The sequence below is a fragment of the Sus scrofa genome, chromosome 9, assembly GCF_000003025.6.
Source record: "Sus scrofa isolate TJ Tabasco breed Duroc chromosome 9, Sscrofa11.1, whole genome shotgun sequence".
NCBI classification, from domain to species: Eukaryota; Metazoa; Chordata; class Mammalia; order Artiodactyla; family Suidae; genus Sus; species Sus scrofa.
In genome coordinates this window covers 7,912,261-7,928,563 of record NC_010451.4, presented here as the reverse complement: position 1 = coordinate 7,928,563, position 16,303 = coordinate 7,912,261, and the positions used below count along the sequence as shown (strand labels likewise).

The window sequence follows — 16,303 nt, the reverse complement described above, 5'->3', positions numbered from 1 at the left end:
TCTGCCTGTGAGCAGCTCCCTAGAAGTGGTTGTCATACTCTTTTTCCAAATTTTGGACCCCTAGCAGATCTCATTTCTGACAGTCGTTAGTTGAGGCTGGAATCCGTTCTGTTGTGCAGTGCCACTCAGGCACGGTCTCTTCCTGAGGCTGTGGCCCTCATTTTAGAGCAGCAGGAGACCAGTTTCAAAACTGATGAGTTTCTTTGGTTATGAAAAGCAATTTCAAACTTTGACCAGTCAGCAACACAGAACACCTTCTCAGTGGGAGAGTGCTCAGGTGTTTGCAGGGCCTGCCCTGCTGCTTGGCACAGTCTTCCTTACCCTGGCATGTTTAGCAGAGACCTGGTTGGGAATAAGAGATCCAAGGCAATCATCCTTTCATCTGCATGCCACTTAAGAGTTTGCAGTGTATTTTAACATCTGTGAACTCTCTTAATTTTCTTAGCATCTTGCCAGGAAAGTGCTTATAGTTACAGAGAGAGAGTGTGCTTGGTTGTAAATTCATGGATAACTCTGGCTCCAAGTGTGCTTTTTCCTTAAATTGCACCAGAATGTATATTGTGTTGAAATGTGTATATCTCCTCTAACTTTGATCCTCAAGTTGTTCTAGTTTCAATTTGTCAACTGGTGTTAGTTTAATCTAGCCTCTTACCCTGGAGTCATTGGCTAGGGCTGCACACTGGGTACATTTCAAGAAGTTCTTTTAACAAAAAAAGCATTTCTGTCTTCTGAAGTTGACCAGTGGCATTTTCTTTTTTGCCTGGTTGACTGCTCCACTTTCTTCTCTTTGGGAGCCCATCTTTTCTTCACCTCTCATTCCAGAACCCTGGGCAGACTAATTAATCTCAGAGCAATTGTCATCAAGCCAGCTGTTGACTTTAACTGCCTGTCTTCAACATTTGACTTGTTTCCTATCCTGAGGTGCTACAGGAAGAGTTAATGACCTCCAGAATTGCCCATCTATCATGTGAGCCAAGTTAGGAGAGAATTGTTTGATTTTTTATGAAGTGTAAATAATATATTTGGAGACACATTTTCAAACATGTGTTGTCTTGTGTGTCAGAAATGGTTCCCTAAACAAGGCGGGACAAATTGGCTGGTTAATGGAGCTTAATGCCACAGTTTCCATTCATCAGAATGGAGAATGTGCTTCATTAAGATAATTAACACAGCACTTGTGCAGGTGATACTTATTGCAAAATTTCCAAGTTTGTTTCTTTCCCTTGAATAAATTTTAAAGAGATCTTGGCTGTGTTTCCTTGTTTGCGTTAAAGCGATCAATGACAATAAATTCTCATTTTTCTTTCAGAGCTCCTAGTAGCTAGTGTCTTGTCTTTTGTTGGTGCAAAGAGTGGGTGGCACTTGCTCTTCTTCCTTCTAGCAGTCTATGTGCTCATTATCAGACACCTGGGCAACCCTGGTGACTAGCAGAAGTGCATTCTTTCCCATTTCCTGGACTAGCATCCTTAGAATTAGAAAGGACCTCAGAGAGCCTAAAGTAATTGATATTTTGTCTGGATGTTGAAGCCCAGAGAGGGAAAGTGACTTGGCCAATGCTACACAGTGTACTCATGGCAGAGGCATCTGTGGTTATAGTGGGACTAGTACTAAACTGAGAGCCCAAAGGCCTAGATTGACATTAGGCAAATTGTGTCTCCTCTCTGCTTGTCAGAATCTTTATCTGCACAGTGGGAAAAGTGTCTAGCATGGGGCCAAGTATAAACAAATGGCTTTTTTTTTTCTTTGTAGTTTTATTTTCTTATATAGTGATTTTTATTTTTTCCATCATAGCTGGTTTACAGTGTTATGTCAGTTTTCTACTGTACAGCCAGGTGACCCAGTTACACGTGCATGTATACAACAAATGGCTTTTTGTTTAGTCCTCTTTCTACTGTATCATCGCACGTTTCTATGAATATAAACTGAAGATTATAGATCAGAAGCTGATATCAGGGAGGATCAGCAATCAGTAATTAATGCTGGGTTTTTTTGTTTCTCTATAGGATTCTCAGTCTTCCACGATGAACCCTGTTTATAGCCCCGTGCAGCCTGGGGCTCCTTATGGAAACCCTAAGAACATGGCCTACACAGGTGAGTGGTGTGAGAATGGCTCTCATTTTGAGAAATGGTGGTTAAGGATGTTACCGCATAACTTGCTGAATGACTTCTGTTATGCTGCACCTGCAAAAGCCCTGGTAAAGCCTGGGAACTGGCAAAAAGACATGTCTAGGGTCTGGTAGAGATGAAAGTGACATTTTAAGACCATGGATTACTGAAGGGTCAGCTCGGGGAAAGGAAGGGAGGTAGCACTTATTCGTTGAGTACCTGCCGTAGGCCCAGCCCTGCCCTGGGCCCTTTTATATGTCATGGTGAATCTTGAAGCACTTGTACATGGTGTAGCTTATTACCGTTTCACAGATGAGAAAACTATAGTTGAAGTAAGAGGCCACAAAACAAAATAAGAACAGACATTTGAACCCAGGTCTGCTGATTCTGAAGGCTGATTTTCTTCCTGACTGCATACCACGCTGTTTCCTACGGCACTGCTTTGGTATATATTGCTCCTCTGTCTAGGATGCCATTGTCACTTGACAGCTTCACTTTATTTTTTAAGCTCTCAGCTCTGAGCTCCGACAGCACTTTTCCAGGGAGCATTCTCTCCCTGACCTGGCCTTGGGCAAGTTTTTTAACTTTCCGGAGCCTCGGTGTTCTTATTATAAAATGAGGGCAGTAGTGTTACCCTATTTCATGGGCTGCTACAAGGATTAAATGAGCTAGTATAAGGCACTCATTATATAATAATTGGCACAAAGTAAGTTACTTAATAAAGGTTGTTGTTATGTACAAATAAAGGCAGGTAACATGTACCATAATGGAAGTGAATGAGAAAGTATAAATTGTCTAGCGCAGTGCTTCGTGTGTCTTAAACCTTCAGAAATACCATGACTCTAAATCCGAGGAGAAGAAGATGGTACGGATGAACACATGGAGGTAAGAGAGTACGGTCAGGGCATAGCTGATACTTGAGATTGACGGGAGTGAAGAGTGGGTGGGGGGATGGGAAATGGAGCTCAGAAGTAGGGTAATCCTGGTGTTGGTGGCAGGATTGGAGGTGGGAGAGGAGAGCGTGTCACTCGAGTTTCACCCGAGACAGCCATTGGCAGTGGGCGGAATGTCCTGGTTCCTCCTTTTAACTCCGCACTTTACTGTATATACTGTATGGCCACCTAGACTAAGAATGGAGGCATCTCAGAGAACTTTTCTGTGTCGTTGTTCCAAACTTTGCTCTCTAAGAACACTGGTGGGGGGTGGAGATCGGGGAGAGGCTTTAGAAAATCTCCAAATATTTGATTTGATTTTTGAAAAATATTTAGAACTTACATAAAGCCTACGTGCACAAGATGATCATTGGGTGAACTTAAACTTCTACGAATGCATGTTCAGGACTTCCCACTGTGGTTCAACGGGATTGGCAGTGCCTCTGAAGCACCAGGACACAGGTTTGACCCCTGGCCTTGCAGGTGGGCTAAGGATCCTCTGTGACCGCAGCTGTGGTGTAGGTCACAACTGTGGCTCGGCTCTGATCCCTGGCCCAGAACTCCATATCTGATGGGTGGCCAAAAAAGAAAAAGAAAAAAGCCTTCTAACATGTGTAGCTGCTGTGTTTATAAATCAGGATTTTCTCAGTGCTATACAATCCAAATAACATTCAGAAATATATTAGCAATTAAGCCTGATACGACTAAGCTGTCATCACTAGTTTTCAGTTTCATATGTTTGTGTTTATCACAACAGCTTTATTATCCTGATTTAACCCTAGTAGTAAATACTTTCTGTTTGGACTTCTGTTGTATGTTTATTCTAATACAGTTGATTTCAGTAGCCAGGACCCATCAGGCAGTGTCCCATGCCCCACTAGCTCAGGAAGCCTATTGCTTTTTCTCTTTGCTGTTTAGAATGTTTCTGCAACCTGAGTTCACTTGCCAGAGGGGACTGAGTGGCTTTGGCAGACAAAGCCCAGGGAAGTCCTTTAGGTTTCCTGTGATCCTGGATGCCCTCCTTCTTTCTTGGGGGCGGGGCGGCGGGGGGCACTTTTCAGGGCTGCACCCTCGGCATATGGAGGTTCCCAGGCTAGGGGTCGAATCGAAGCTACAGCTGCCAGCATACACCACAGCCACAGCAACTGGGATCCGAGCCATGTCTTCAACCTACACCACAGCTCACAGCTGGATCCTTAACCCACTGAGCAAGGCCAGGGATCAAACCTGCATCCTATGGATACCAGTTGGGTTGTTTTTGCTGCGCCACAATGGGAATTCTGGATGCCTTCCTTCTTAATGAGTTGCTAAACTTAGGAAACACTTGCACTTAGCTATTGATTTGTAGAAAGGAGATTAGGCAGTGTGACTTACTGATAAATATGTTTCAACAGAAGGAACAGCAACCAAGTTCAAAGCCCAGCTCTTTCAGATAACAGCTAGATGACTTTGGATAAGTTGCTTAATCTCCCTAAATTTAAATTTCTTTTATAAATTAAGATAATATTATCTGTTTCATAGGATAGCTGTGAGAATTAAATGAGATAATTAGTACTCCTTTGCAGGGAAAGAGAGAGGTTTGCCTTTGTTTCTGCTAATCACCAAGGATTATTATCAGCCTAGACCTATGTTTTAATTTTTCTGCTGGGATTCTGAGACCACACAGATAGTATAAACTCCATCCACTTAAGTAGAATAAAGTTAAACTTCACACAGGCCAAGGTTTCAAATTCTTAGGGAAACTTTCATTTTTAACCTAAACTTCCTGTTGTCTCTGTACTTTTGAGGTTTTTTGGTTTTTTTTTTTTTTTTTTTTTTTTTTGGCTTTTGTCTTTTGTCTTTTCTAGGGCCGCACCCAAGGCGGGCGGTTCCCAGGCTAGGGGTCTAATCGTAGCTGTTGCTGCAGGCCTACACCACAGCCACAACAACGCAGGATCCAAGCCACATCTGCAGCCTATACCACAGCTCACGGCAACGCCGGATCCATAACCCACTGAGCAAGGCCTCATGGTTCCTGGTCATTTCCGCTTCGCCATGATGGGAACTCCTATTTTTTTTTTTTTTTACCAACCTATGACTCCTGTAAATTCTCATCTTTTTGCAAGAGAATTTGAGTTCCAGCTTTTAGCCTCTCCAAAGGCCAAAGCCTCATCTCCCATCCCCACATTGCTAGGAAAAGCAAGCCTTTTGATTTATGCAGACCATAAAACCTTCCCAGAGCATCCCAGTACTAGCTCAGTATGAGAGTTATTGATGTTTAGTTTGCTCTTCATTTTTTGACCCCCTTCTTAAAATCTCAAGTCTGCATATGTTTGTTACATAGCATAAAATGTTTGTTATTTTATCCAGCTTTTCTAGATTTTCACATTGTCTTTTCTTCCGCGTTGCTGGAAATAAAGATCCAAGTAAGATAATTTGTAAACAGATGTCAAATACAATGTACTAGAGTAAACATTTGTTATTATTAGTAGGAACAATAATGATTATGTTAAAGAGTATTATCATCTGACAAGTACATACTGGGTATTTTATGTGTATTAATTATAATCTTATTAATCATAAACCCCGTAGAATTCTTCTTTTATAGTTAAAGAAACTGGTAGTTTAGTTCAAGTTGTATTACGCGGCCAGTATACATAGCTTCTAAGGGATGAGGAAAGATTTGAACTCAGGTCTTTATGTCAAAGTGATATGCTTTCTGTTAAAACAAGCTGATCTGTCTTTTTTTTTTTTTTTTTTTTTTGTCTCTTTGCCTTTTCTAGGGCCGCTCCCACCACATATGGCAGTTCCCAGGCTAGGGGTCGAATCAGAGCTGTAGCCACCAGCCTACGCCAGAGCCACAGCAACTCGGGATCCAAGCCGAGTCGGCAACCTACACCACAGCTCACAGCAACGCCAGATCCTTAACCCCCTGATTGAACCCGCAACCTCATGGTTCCTAGTTGGATTCGTTAACCACTGCGCCACGACGGGAACTCCTGATGTGTCTTGAACTAAGTGTTTCTTTCAGTGCGTCCGGTGATGGGCGAGGGAAAAGGATTGTCTTCAGTTTCTAGGACTGGGGAGCCTCCCTCACCTTTGAGGAGTTAGGAGCTCATTCCTGGTCAGCAGTTTAGAGTAGGCTGGGGTCTGGGAATGCTGAAGTCTTCTTAGATCTGATTCTGATTTCCTCTCCATCAAAGAACTTATGATAATTTTAATTAAATAATGCCACTGTACAATTAAATAATACAGTTCTACAATTGTATTATTAATAACCATTTCTCTCCATGGTACAATGTAAACTCTATAGTGTCTTATTTATCACATAACCTAGAATGGTGTAATGCCTTTATTGAAGAATCAATGAGATGGAACAAATTGTGAGGACATATTTATATAGTTACACTGTTTTTTAACCAACTTATGCATTTTATATTTTACTTATTTTCAGGGTGTATTATTTTTGTTATGCTTACCAGTTGTTATTCTTTTTACTATGCTATATAAAATATTTAATGATATATAAGCTTTCTTCTTTAAATTTTAGTTGCATAATATAACAATTTAATATAATGCTAATGTTTAAAGAAAAATTGAAATGTAATAGAGTAGGCTGGGGGCGGGGGAGGGCAGTAGAAGTAGAGGTTCAAGTCCATTGTAGTATCTTCTTCAGAAGTAATGGGGTGGTGGCCACAGGAACATTTCTGATTTGCAGTTCTGTCTGAAATGTAAGAGGGAAATAAATGCAGCTTTGCAATTATAATTCTGACACCAATTCCAATTTGTGTGGGTTCTTTCCCCATCTCAAGCTATTCTCTGACACTGTCTGGTTGTCCTACAGTTCAACTCCTTTCTGACATTGTGTACGTGGAGGCATTAGATTCCACAGGTTGAGAGCTCAGTCCCACAAGACTGTCCTAACTTCAGATACCAATCACAAGTCCAGATAGTGACCTGTGCTTCTGACTCACTGTTTATATATCAGAAGTTCTCAGACCTCCTCCTTGGATTCAGTTAATTTGCCAGAGCAGCTCATAGAACTTAGGAAACCAGTTTACTCACTGGATGATTGGTTTATTATAAAAAGATACAGCACAGGAACAAGCAGATGGAGGGGATGCACAGGGTAATGTATGCAGGAAAGAATGTGGATCCTCTAGGGGGCGCCACTCTCCCAGCACCTCCACATGTTCACCAGCCTAGAAGCTCTCTGAATCTTGTCCTTTATGTTGGCTGCATTACATAGGCAGGATTGATTAAATCATTGGCCATTGGTAATTGATTCAACCTGCAGCCCTCTCCTCTCCCCAGAGGTCGGGGGGTGGGACTGAAAGTTACAACTCTCCAATCACATGGTTGGTTCTCTTGGCATCTGCTCCCAACCTTACATGCTTTCCAAAAGTGAGCTTGTTAACATAAACTCCAGTGTTGAAAGCGGTTTGTCATGAATATCACAGTATTTATTATTATTATTGTTTTTTAATAGTTATTTCCCCAATACAATTTTTTTTCTACTGTACAGCATGGTGACCCAGTGACACATACATGTACACATTCTATTTTCTCACATTATCATGCGCCATCATAAGTGACTAGACATAGTTCCCAGTGCTACACAGCAGAATCTCATTGCTCATCCATTCCGAAGGCAATAATTTGTATCTGTTAACCCCAAGCTCCCCTTTGGCAACCACGAGTCTATTCTGCAAGTCCATGATTTTCTTTTCTGAGTATCACAGTATTTTTTATTGCTCTTACCCCTTAGGAAATTTCCAGGGTTTTTAGGAACCCTGTGCCAGGAACAGGGATGAAGACCAAATATGTCCCACTTCTTATAAATCACAATATCACAGCAATATTCTGGTGTATTCCGGTGAACACCTGTCTGTAGCCAGAGACTACAGACTCTCTTTCCTTTTTAAAGCTCTTTTACTGAGCACTTACTGTGTGCCAAACATTGAGCTCAGTGTTTTACAGATAATATTTATTTTTATACTTGCAATAATCCTATGGAGTGGTTATAGCTGGCTCTGTTCTTTTCGGAAAAGTGGATTTGGAGACTATAATCTGTTTGTATACTTTAAAATACTGAAAACATAGGTAGTGTTAGAGAGTGAATGTCTATGTCCTCCCAGATTCATATGTGGAAGCCCTAATCCCCCCATGTGATAGTATTGGGAAATGGGGCCTTGGGGAGATAATTAGGGTTAGATGAGGTTATGAAGGCGGGGCCTTCATAGTGGGATTAGTGCTCTTACAAGAAGAGGAAGAGACACGGAAACTGGAAACTCGCTCTCTGCCATGGGAGGACCCAGCAGGAAGGCTGCCATCAGCCAGCCAGCAAGAAAGAGCCCTTGCTAGAACCCAGCCTGGCTGGCACCCTGATCTCATACCTCCAGCCTCCAGTATTGGGAGAATTTCTGTGAAACCACTCAGTTGTGGTATTTTGTGGTGGTGGCTCCAGCTGACTGATAAAGATAGTACAGTGAACACTGGATACCTTTCACATGGATTCCCCTTTACAGACTGAGCTCTTTACAGTCGGAGACACTGCTTTTTCTGAAAGGCCTCTGTGCTAGAAATGTTTGAAATGTAGTCAAGACCTAAACATTCTCTACTTTTCTTTTTCTCGTCTTTTCTTTTCCTAAAATGTCCTAATGGTGAGAGTGCCCAAGCATCACCAGAGATGTGGTATATATGCTGAAAAGACAAGTTTTGGAGCCTGTCAGATCTGGAGTAGAATCTAGGTTCTGCCACTAATTAATGGTGCTAGCTTGAGTGGCTTAGTTAACCTTCCTGAAGCTCAGTTTCCTAAGCTGTAAAATGGGATAATGATCTCTACACATAGTTGGTTTACTGTGGTCCATGTTTCCAAAGCCTCTGGCACCACGTTCATAGTTAATGCTTAGTTAACGGTTAACACAGTGCACAGCAATGAGTGTACCTCTAGGGAAAAGAATATGGCATATGAAATTAGATTATGGACCCGATTCTGCCACTTAAAAACCCTGTGACATCAGGTGAATTATTAAACTTTCTGGGCCTCATTATATCATCTACAAAAAGAAAAAGGACTAGGAATGCCTTCTTTACAAGACAGAGTGATAAATTTAACAGGGTCAACCATTGACTTGTAATAAAGTTTCAAAAACCCAGTTGGAAAAGAATTCTGAAATGTGAGAACAGATGGACCCTCTTACACTAACCCATCCATATGTAGGTAAGAAAATGGAGACATGTTTGAGGAGAGTGTTGGAGCCAGATCTGGCACCTAGGTCTTCCCATTCTGGGTCTCTCTACCACAAAGTAACAACCAAGGTTTTATCTTTGAAACCTTCCTTGCTGCATCCTGTCCTGGCCACCTCCCAATCTTCTGCTGGCCTGCACCAAAGTCATTTTTCTAACTTGAAGGTTTGACCACATCACTCTCATGCTTAAAATCCTTTGGTGATTCTTCACTGTCTTTTGGATAAAATCAAAACTTATTAGCTTGCAATAGGAGATTTTTTTGACCTGACCATTCAGATCTCTCCAGGGAATCTTCTGCTCATCTTATCTATCTATATTCTCAGTCTAGGTGGTAGCTGGCAGTATGTTTTTATTTAGAGCTATAATTTCATTAGAGATTGTCAAGTACAATCCTCGTCTCAGATGAGGAGACTGAGGTCTTGTACATGCCTAAGGAAAGCATTTATTCCAGTCCATGGGGGATTCAGTATCTGATTCACCCAGCTCAGCCCCTGGCGTGCCAGGAATATTGACTACATTTTTTTTTTCGTCTTTTTGATTTTTTTTTTAATTGTCTTTTCTAGGGCTGCACCTGCGGCATATGGAGGTTCCCAGGCCAGGGGTCCAACGGAGCTGTAGCCGCCAGCCTACACCAGAGCCACAGCAACTCGGGATCCGAGTCGCGTCTGCTACCTACACTATAGCTCACAGCAATGCCCGATCCTTAATCCGCTGAGCGAGGCCAGGGATCGAACTCACAACCTTATGGTTTCTAGTCAGATTCATTAACCACTGAGCCATAAGGGGAACTCCCTTGACTACATATTTTTAAATAGATAGATGAATAAATGGATGGACAGATATCACAGTTGGAAGTAGAACTCAAAACTTTGGCAGCCAGTCTAGTTCTCCTTCTACTGACCTTTTGCTGCTGCTTTATTTCCGAGACTGAATATGTGTATACAAATATCTGGTATGTAGTTTTAGGCTTTCATTAGATACTAAAACATCAGCAGCCGTTGCTTATTAGTCATCATTCTATCCCTAGCCCAAGGATAGGTACAGAATAGTTTCTCCTAAGTTTTGGAGGAAGAAGGGAAGCAGAGAAGAATGGGGCAAGGAGGAGAGGGAAGGAGAGGGGACGGGATCACATCGGAGAGCTATGACGCGGGGTTGAGGGAAAGACCCCTTCGATGTGGCTCTCCTTTGTAATGTGCAGCCCCTGCCATGGCGAGGAGGGTCTGGGGCAGGTAGCCAATGTGGGGGAGACTGTTCTTGCTTTGTAGGTGAATAAACTGAGGCTCAGAGAATTTAATTAGGATGATCTCTTGTGACTAGTCCACTCCTTTGGATGGACCAAATAGAACAGAGGGGTTTTTCTTCTTTATGAATTACGCAGAGATAGCAGAGGTCCTCAGAGAAAACAAACGAGATCTTCTCCCTTTGCCTCCTTGGCTTATGGCAAGTTTGCTTTTTTAGAACAATGATAGTTGAACAGTTGCTTTTTTTATTTAAATTTTTTTCTTTTTTACTTTTAAGGGCCACTCTTGCAGCATGTGGAAGTTCCCAGGCTAGGGGTAGAATCCGAGCTGTAGCTGCTGGCCTACACCACAGCCATGGCAATGGCAGATCCTTAACCCACTGAGCAGGCCCAGGGATTCTTTGATGTAGAGATTTGGAGGCCATGACTAGCTCTTTGCACAGCATTCTATGTTCCTCTGAAATGGCTTCTTCTCATAGTCTTTTATTAGTTATCCATTCATTCTAATAGTTACTCAAGAGCCGTGTCAACAAAGACCCCCATGGCCGGTGCATCCTCTTAGATACTGATCGGGTTTGTAACTTGCTGAACCCACAACAGGAACTCCAAAGTCTAACAATTTCCTTGAGCTTATCAGCAAGGTAGACGTATCCTTAAACCTCTGTATTATTCATGTAATCAGCTTGGGACTGGCTTACTTTGGGTCTCAGCTTCTTTGCTGACAAAGCCAGATTTGACTTCTAAAAACAAAAATTAACTTCCAGTTAAAAGATAAATAAGTCTTTTCTCCAAGTCCATGATTTTCTTTTCTGAGGAAATGTTCGTTTGTGCTAGATATTAGATTCCAGTTATAAGTGATATCATATGGTATCATATGGAGAAAAGACGTGTGGCTGCCTGATGAGAGGGGGAGGGAGGGATCGGGAGCTTGGGCTTATCAGACACAACTTAGAATAGATTTACAAGGAGATCCTGCTGAATAGCACTGAGAACTTTGTCTAGATACTCATGTTGCAACAGAACAAAAGGTGGGGAAAAAAATGTATACATGTAAGGATAACTTGATCCTCTTGCTGTACAGTGGGAAAATAAAAAATAAATAAATAAAATAAAAAATAAAAAATAGAAGATAAATAAGTACTAGGGACGTAATGGACAACATGGTAGATACAGCTAACACTGCTGTGTATTATATATAGAATTTACTGAGAGAGCAAATCCTACGAGTTCTTATCACAAATAAAAAATGTTTTCTTCTGGAATTCCTGCTGTGGTGCCATGGGATAGGCAGCATCTTTCCAGCGCTAGGACACAGGTTCAGTCCCCAGCTGGGCACAGTGGGTTAAAGGATCCAGCATTGCTGCAGCTCTGCAGTGCCAGCTCAGATTTGATCCCTGGCCCAGGAACTCCATATGTCATGGGGTAGCCAAAAAAGAAAAAGGCACAAAAAGGTTTTTTAAAAAAATTTCTTTAGTTTTGTATCTAGATGAGATGGTGGATGTTCACTAAGCTTATTGTTTAACTGCTTCATGATGTAGGTAAGTCAGATTATTATGCCTTATACCTTAAACTTATACATGTGTGTAAATTATATTTCAATAAAACTAGAAGAAAAAAGTTGACTTTACTACAGCACATTTTCTCTCAAGCTTAGGAAAACAAGGGTGCACAGAACCCCATATAATGGAGTTCCCGTCGTGGCGCAGTGGTTAACGAATCCGACTAGGAACCATGAAGTTGCGGGTTCGGTCCCTGCCCTTGCTCAGTGGGTTAATGATCTGGCGTTGCCGTGAGCTGTGGTGTAGGTTGCAGATGCGGCTCGGATCCTGCATTGCTGTGGCTCTGGCGTAGGCTAGTGGCTACAGCTCTGATTCGACTCCTAGCTGGGAACCTCCATATGCCGCGGGAGCGGCCCAAGAAATAGCAAAAAGACAAAAAAAAAAAAATAGATGAGAAATGAAATCCTTTGCAGCTTACAAAATTCTTTGAGTTCCTGCTGTGGTGCAGTGGGTTAAGAACACCGGGTTGCTGCAGGGAGTCCCCTTCTTGGCTCAGCAGTTAACAAACCCACCTAGAATCCATGAGGATGCAGGTTCGATCCCTGGCTTTGCTCAGTGGGTTAAGGATCTGGTGTTGCTGTGAGCTGTGGCATAGGTCACAGAAGCAGCTCGGATCTAATGTTGCTGTGGCTATGGTATAGGCCAGCAGCTGTAGCTCCAATTCGACCCTTATTCTGGGAATCTCCATATACCATGGATGCGGCCCTAAAAAGCCAAAAAAAAAAAAAAAGAATCTTGGGTTGCTGTGGAGCATGGGTTCAATCCCTGGCCTGGCACAGTTAAAGGATCTGATGTTACCACAGCTGCTGGGTAAGTCGCAGCTGTGGCTCGGATTCAATATGCCATATAGCTGAAAAAGAAAAAAAAATTTCATTTTGCAGGTGAAGAAAGATTAAGAGAGGTCAGTAAATGCATATGAGTTCATACTGCTAGTCCATGGCAAAGCCAAGACTAGGACTTAGGTTTACTGGACTCCAAATCCAAGTCCAGTGTTCTTTCCACTCCAAGAGGCTGTCAGGCAAGGCCTCTCGGTTTTGAAGGAAACTCGAGCAGTATGTCTGCCTCTGATATGTTATGTCTGATGTCAGTACAAAAAGCAGATGGATTGAATTTTGTCTGAGCAAGAATCATTAAACTAATTTGCCATTTTCTTGTGACTAATTTACTTTCCTTGACCACGAAATGGTTTCCCACTTCAGGAGGAAAGACAGCAGTGTTTCCCCCCAAAGAAAGTGTTGGTGTTGGTTATTGTTTCCCCTGCTTCTTCTTGGCTTCCTGGTCTCTGAAAGAGTTATTTATTCCATATCTTTCTTGACTATGAGCTCCTTGAGGACAGAAGTCAAGTACCTCCTGTGCCTCAAAGAGAGCAGGCAGTTAGTTCCTCATTAGATATTCATTGAATTAAGTTACTGTCATTTGTGTTAATATTAATTATGAATTACTGTTACTGTGGGTAATTATTTTATAGTAATAACTACCTTTAATGACTGTCAAATGGAGTTACAGGCACTTTATAAATAGTGTCTCTGTGTCTCATGATAACTGTAAACAGAAGACCTATTACATATGTGAGAATAAGGTTCAACTATGTTAAGTAACACAAGGTCATGTAACTTGTGTTACTTTAAGTGAAAAATAGGTGTAGGTTAAAAAAAATTTTTTAATTGTGGCAAAATACATAAAATTTACCATTTTAGGAGTTCCCGCTGTGGCGCACCAGGATTGGCAGCATCTCTGCAGCAGCAGAATGCTGGTTTGATCCCCAGCCTGTCGCAGTGGGTGAAGGATCTGGCATTGCCACAGCTGCAGTGTAGGTCAGAACTGTGGTCCAGATCTGATCCCTGGCCTGGGAACTCCACATGCTGCAGGGTCTTGAAAAAAGGGGGAAAATGTATTATTTTAACCATTTTTAACTGTACGATTTAGTGGCGTTAAGTACATTCACAATGTTGTTTAACGTCCTCATTATTTCCAGAACTTTTTCGTCACCCCAAACAGAAGTTTTGTACGCATGAAATAATAATTCTCCCTTTCCCCTCCCTCAAGCCCCTGGTAACGTAATCTCTAATCTCCTTTCTGCTTCTGTGAATTTGCCTACTTTAAGTATCTGCGATGAGTGGAATCATACAACATTTGTCCTTTCATTTGGCTTATTTCACTTAGCATGTTTTCAGGTTCATTCATGGTACATCCATGTTGTAACATATATCAAATTTTTTTTTTTTTTTTTTTTGGCGGCACCTGTGGCATGCGAAAGTTCTCAGGCCAGGGATCGAACCCAATCCACAGCAGTGACAACACTGGATCCTTAACCATTAGGTTACCATGGAACTCCTAAATAACTCCCAAATTCATTCCTTTTTATGGCTGGATAATATTCCATTTATATGTATGCCACATTTGTTTATCCATTCAATGTTTGTCTCTTTAAATCCTCTGGAATAAATTTTAGCCCGTGGATGTTAAAGCCTGGCTGTCAGCCTCCGTGCTGGTCCCTCAGCCATCAAAAGCAGCGATCAGCAGTCAGACACATTAACAAACCCAGTATTTGGAGGACAAAGTCCTTACGGCCAGGCCTGGTTCCAGCAGCCCATACCAGCTAACTCAGGCCTTCACCACTGCTGCCTGCCTGTGGGAAGGGAGAGGCATGGTAGCTAGCTGCTGGGCAAAAGACCAAAATTAACTGAAATTTGCCAGCCTCTTCATCAAGCTACCCCTGAATGTTGCAGGGTTTTTTTTTTGTTGTTTTGTTTTTTTTTTTTTAATTAGATTCTAATGTTCCAAAATAGTTAACTTCAGGAGTTCCTGTCGTGGCTCAGTGGTTAATGAATGTGACTAGGAGCCATGGGGTTGCGGGTTCAATCCCTGGCCTTGCTCAGTGGGTTAAGGATCTGACGTTGCCGTGAGCTGCAGTGTAGGTTACAGATGCGGCCTCGGATCCCGCATTGCTGTGGCTCTGGCATACACTGGCAGCTACAGCTCTGATTAGACCCCTAGGCTGGGAACCTCCCTGTGCCACGGGAGCGGCCCTAGAAAAAGGCAAAAAAACCAAAAAAAAGCTGAAATAGTTAACTTCAGACAGTTTCTGCCAGTCAGGTTTGGTGGAGAGATGGGTTTCTGGAGCTTCCTATTCTGATATCTTCCAGGATATCACTCTCAGTGTAGGTATTGTTAGAAAAAAACAAAAAGTATCATATAAAAAATATTTGTTTAACAATGCATAAAAGAAAACATCAGGTAAGGATTTTTTTTTCTTTTCCAAGTGAGGTCTAGCCATATCACAGTATTCTTTGCAAATACAGAATAGTCATCTTCCTGCTTGATAGTAGGAAACACATGCTTTCCATGTATTTGTTCACAGTGACATATTTTCAGAATTAGCTGAAATAACAGTGTATTCAGTTATTGGTGTATTTCTATTAAATGATGGAAATATTGTCCTATAGGTCACTTTGTTTCCTGTCTTCTACCCTAGTGAAGAAAAATCTGTACTCATTAGCATGCTGAGAGCTTTGAATCAAGCTTTAGGTCCTTGCTTATGCCTGGAGACATTTCATTTAAGGTCTTGTAATAAAGTATTTCAAACTTGCTTTGCCACCTTCCAGGGTGCTAGCCCTCACATCTTTCCACTGGAAGTACATGCTTGGATAGGCAGCAGCTTTGCTGAACAGAGCTCTGGGGAACACCAGGTTCCAACCCTGAATCTAATCATAGTAATTCTGCAGCGACTATTCGTTGAGCAACAAGTTATACCAGACATGACCTGGATGCTTTATATAGTTCATCTCATTTAATCTTCCTAACATCCTCCAAGATAAAATTATTGCTCAGTTGTATATATATTTGTGTGTGTCTTTTTAGGGCCGCGCCTGTGGCATATGGAAGTTCCCAGGCTAGGGGTCAAATCAGAGCTGTAGCCGCTGGCCTACACCACAGCCACAGCAATGCCAGATCCAGGCTGAGTCTGCGGTCTACACCACAGTTCATGGCAATGCCAGATCCAGATCCTTAACCCACTTAGTGAGGCCAGGAATTGAACCCACATCCTCATGGATATTAGTTTGGTTCATTACTGCTGAGCCACATGAAAAAACTGATGCAGGGAAGTTACATGAATTTTCCAAGGTCGTAGAGGATTTCATTATAGTTTTGCTCTGCTCCAAAGACTCTTCTCCGACCTCTATCCCATTGTGAAGAAGGAAGAGGCCTAGGATTTATTGATTGATGGATTGATT

General features: G+C 42.0%; 1 protein-coding gene across 11 annotated transcripts in view; it reads left to right on the top strand.

Moving 5' to 3' along the window:
* Nucleotides 1-16,303, top strand: part of FAM168A (family with sequence similarity 168 member A) — a 219,665-nt gene that overhangs the window by 143,448 nt on the left and 59,914 nt on the right. For 10 of the 11 annotated variants that reach the window (XM_021062480.1, XM_021062474.1, XM_021062481.1 and 7 more), the window contains exon 2: nucleotides 2,004-2,091. In XM_021062480.1, coding sequence (XP_020918139.1) covers nucleotides 2,022-2,091 — 70 coding nt within the window. In that variant the 5' untranslated portion in view covers nucleotides 2,004-2,021. Of the gene's footprint in view, nucleotides 1-2,002; nucleotides 2,092-16,303 lie in introns of those variants that run through there. The other variant, XM_021062475.1, reaches the window with a different exon arrangement.